At 51.7% G+C, this 3,792-nt stretch overlaps 1 protein-coding gene across 1 annotated transcript in view; it reads right to left on the bottom strand.

Moving 5' to 3' along the window:
• Positions 1-3,792, bottom strand: part of ADCY2 (adenylate cyclase 2) — a 182,743-nt gene that overhangs the window by 3,317 nt on the left and 175,634 nt on the right. Inside the window, exon 24 of the mRNA XM_011371402.2 lies at positions 2,409-2,601. Coding sequence (XP_011369704.1) covers positions 2,449-2,601 — 153 coding nt within the window. The 3' untranslated portion in view covers positions 2,409-2,448. The remainder of the gene's footprint in view (positions 1-2,408; positions 2,602-3,792) is intronic.

Genomic DNA, 3,792 nt, shown 5'->3' with positions numbered 1-3,792 from the left:
AGTCACACTTTCAGATTTCAGGGGACAGGCACTTTTCCATTCTAGTCTCGTCTCAGTCACCGATCACCTGGGGCCCTTTGAACAACCCCGGGACCTCTCTGCACCTCTTTCCTCATTCGTGAGATGCAGAGGGTCTCAGGCTCGGCTGCGGGGCAGAATCACCTGGAGAACGTGGCATCTAAATGGAACACGGCAGGTCCGGGTTGCGGCCCGAGAATCTGCATCTCTAACACGTTCCAGGTGAGGCCGATGCTGCTGGTTGGGGACCGCACTTTGAGAGACGCCGCGTATGCACAGACCTTTGCAGAGCAGACTGACGATGACCTGGACTGCTTTAAAAGGTCTATTGTTTGATACGACTGGTGAGACAGCTTTGGGAAGAAAACAATTCTTCTCTCGAGTTCTTTTCACCAAATTCGGCACGTGGCGGGGGGCGCGTTTCAGAGCGCTTGGTGAATCACCCAGCTGCGGGTATCCACTAAGGGCAGGTGACATAAAGTGCCCTGGGCCGGGTGCCCACAGGCGCAGCTGCCGGTCTTGCTACAGACGATGCACGAGGCCGGTTCGGAGTCACTGGACCCGAGCCTCCCCGCACGGGTTTGGGTTAGAGTGAAGACAGACGCCCTCATGCTTTTTCTTCTTTCCGTCGCCCTTTCGGAGAATTAGGTGCATCGAGGCCGATGCTGAGTTGCATTTATAGGATCAAAAATCCTGATTGAGCGGACACTTGAAGGAGACACGCCATAGTCCCATTTCGGCCATGAAAGCCAGTTAGTTACTAGTTTCTATGAGCGCTTTGAACCGAGACGGGGCCCAGATCCCCACGGGGCCACCACGTCAGTGCCGTGAATGTGCTCGCACGACTTGGCCCTGTGCCTGCCAGGCCGGGTCAGTCAGCGGCTCGTTTAACCGGGCCTGATGCCACCGACAACCCGTGAGGGGAAGGTCCTGAGAGAGAACGACAGACGTGTTCACAGTCGCGCAGCTAGTAAAACATCAGAGTCGGCCCTCAAACTGGGGGCTCGGGCTGCAAGTCCGCGCCCCCAGGGAGAGGCTGCCCCCCAACAGACAGTGGGGCCCCCTGCCTCTTACAGACGCGGCCCTGAGCCAAGAAAATAAACCTGGTTTGCCCAACCAGCCCGGTACCTGTGGCTTTGCTTTAAACGTTAGTTTACACACTACCGTGTTCATTTTCACCCTTTGGCTAAGTATGACTTCTTTATGTGAAGAAAAATCCGAAACTTTAAAGTTGAATTTACTAGAACCAAATCCGCCAGGTCTTCCGACTCGAAGGCTCTGTGCCTTCTCTCGCCTCCTGAGACATAATGGGCAGCTTGTGGGGCTTGGCAGTTTCTCCCGGTTTGTTCAAAGTGTTGATTGCTAACTGACATAGTTATTCCAAATTATCCTTCTGCGGCCTGTGTCTGACAGCTTATCAAAGGAGTATGGTAGACCAGAGTGAATTGACAGACGCAGGGTATTGCTGCTCATAGAGAACCTTTTTAATCTTCAAATATTTCTCTGAAAAATGCTCTCTGGAGATGCCGGGATGAAAAGCAGACCCCTTGACACATGGGGCGTGCTTCCTTTCCTCCCATTGAGCTGCCTCGCCAATTTTTTCTGCATCGCAAACTTTGTCCTAATCTGAGTGACTCAAGGACATTTCAATCTTTGCTTCTGGAAGGCGCTTTCCGAAGCAACTGTCAACAGGGAGAATAGATGGAAAGCAAACCTGCAAACCTCTAGTCTGGAGCACGCCACAGGAGAAAGAAGGAAGGGCGAGTGGATACAGACACCGTGACCCAAAGTACATGAAACTTTTAATGAATTAACCTTACAAAAGACAATGGCATCAAAACATCAGATGCGTCGGGTACAAAACTGGTCCTAGGTTGTGAGAACTAATTCCGGTGAAGGATGGCTACGTGCTGCCGGCACGACACAACAGAGCAAGGTGACAAAGCCACAGGTCCCGACGGGGGCCCACGGACAGCCACTGGCGATGAGACACTGGTGGACACAGTCGGATTCCACGTGGGCTGAGAGAATCAACTTATTCACAAACACTGTGTGTTTTAATGAGACTCGAGCTACCACATTTTCCAGAAAAGAACATGCACCAGAAGATAATATACACCCGCTAGTTTTATTGCCTTAAGAATGTGTGTTCGTTTCGCCTCCACCGTCCGTGGCGGCTCTGTGAACGTTTCTCCTCTCTCTCACACTCCTTTCTCTTGTCTTTAGGAGTAAGCACAGTGCAAGTGGCAGAGCGATCTTGGCACACGTCACACACCAAACGGAATGCCACCGGGTCACGGGAATGAGTCTGCAGAGGCTCCAGAGGACAGGACAGAGCACGCACATCAAGAAACGAGGGACAAAAGTTGCAGTCAGAAAGTGCATTGTACCTTCCTGAAGACACGGTCTTCCCACCGACGCGGCGACTCTTCAGGCAGCCAGGTTGCTCTGGGACAGGGACCCAGACATTTCCGTGTTCACGAAGTACGTCTTCAGCTCCCCCTTCCCTTTCACGTTGATTATTCCTCGACACGTGCACGTGTACCCCAGGGTCTGCAGGATGAGGCTGGTCTCCTCCGTCACCTAGAAGCGCATGGAAAACGGAAAGCGTTCAGGGCAGAGAGCAACACGGCCCGTTGGAAAAGGCCATTTGCCTCTAAGGATAAAGAGCCCCCAAATGTTCATGTTCTTTGACCCGTCAATTCCACTCCTGAGAAATTAGTCGAAAGACTAATCCATGAGAAGAAAGAAAAAAAAAATTTAAGGTTGTCAAATTCAGTGCTGCAGTAGTGAGAACTAGAAACACCTAAAATTCAAGTCATCTCCAGGGTTAAGTGGACTATGATGCGATTGTGATCAATATCATGGATGAGATAATGGAATAATTTCTAACTCCCACCTCCCCTAAAAAATTAAGCCTGGGTACCCACTAGGATATCCGCCATGTGAAAATTAAGCATGCACTTGTGAGAGATCTAGAAAAAAAAAACAAATCAAAATATGCTGGAATGGTAGGATGTTGGATGATGTTTACAAACGGTCGTGAATGTCTTTTCAGGAAATAATACATAGTGAAAATAGATCTTAATAAAACTAAGAGATACCCTCAGAAGCACAGTCAGCTCCTGCAAATGGCCACGTGTGTCAGGTTTAATGCATATGGATAAAATGACCTAAGGCTAATGATTCCGGACGTTGCTCTGGCCGTAACACACGCACGACATGTGGGTCAGTGAGCGTGTCCTCCTTCCTGGCTGACGTGGCTGCTCAGGGAGCGAGTCCCTCCCTTGCAGCCTGTCAACATGACAAGACTCTTTACTTCCTGCCATTTCTCCAGGAGGCGAGGAGCCCAGCGGCTGCATCGCTTTCGGGTGCTGCTGGGTCAGAGGGCAGTGACACCTGCTGGGTAAGACAGGAGAGGCCCTGTCCTGCATGAAGCCTTGCATTGTCTCTGCTTGGGCCTGCCCTCTGGCCCCCTCGGGGGATCCCGTCTGGGGGGTGAGGCCCCAGCCCACCCGGGCCATCTGCTTGAGTGTTTAGGAGCCTCCTGCAAAAGACATTTTCTCAGGCAGAGGATGGGTGACATGCACAGGCCTGTCTTCTAAGGTGAGAGAAAACCTGCCTATGGGTGTGCGGGCCCAGCCATGGCCCCCTGGAGGGATCGGGTCTTGGGCGGTGGGGGAGCTGTCTCCCCAGAATCCCTGGAAATGCTGCTGCTTTGGGACCTTGCACGAAAGCAGAGGAAGAGAAGGATTTTGTCCCACTTCGTCAGAG

Source organism: Pteropus vampyrus, unplaced genomic scaffold (genome assembly GCF_000151845.1).
Source record: "Pteropus vampyrus isolate Shadow unplaced genomic scaffold, Pvam_2.0 Scaffold190, whole genome shotgun sequence".
NCBI lineage: Eukaryota > Metazoa > Chordata > Mammalia > Chiroptera > Pteropodidae > Pteropus > Pteropus vampyrus.
This window is presented reverse-complemented; position numbering and strand designations above follow the sequence as displayed.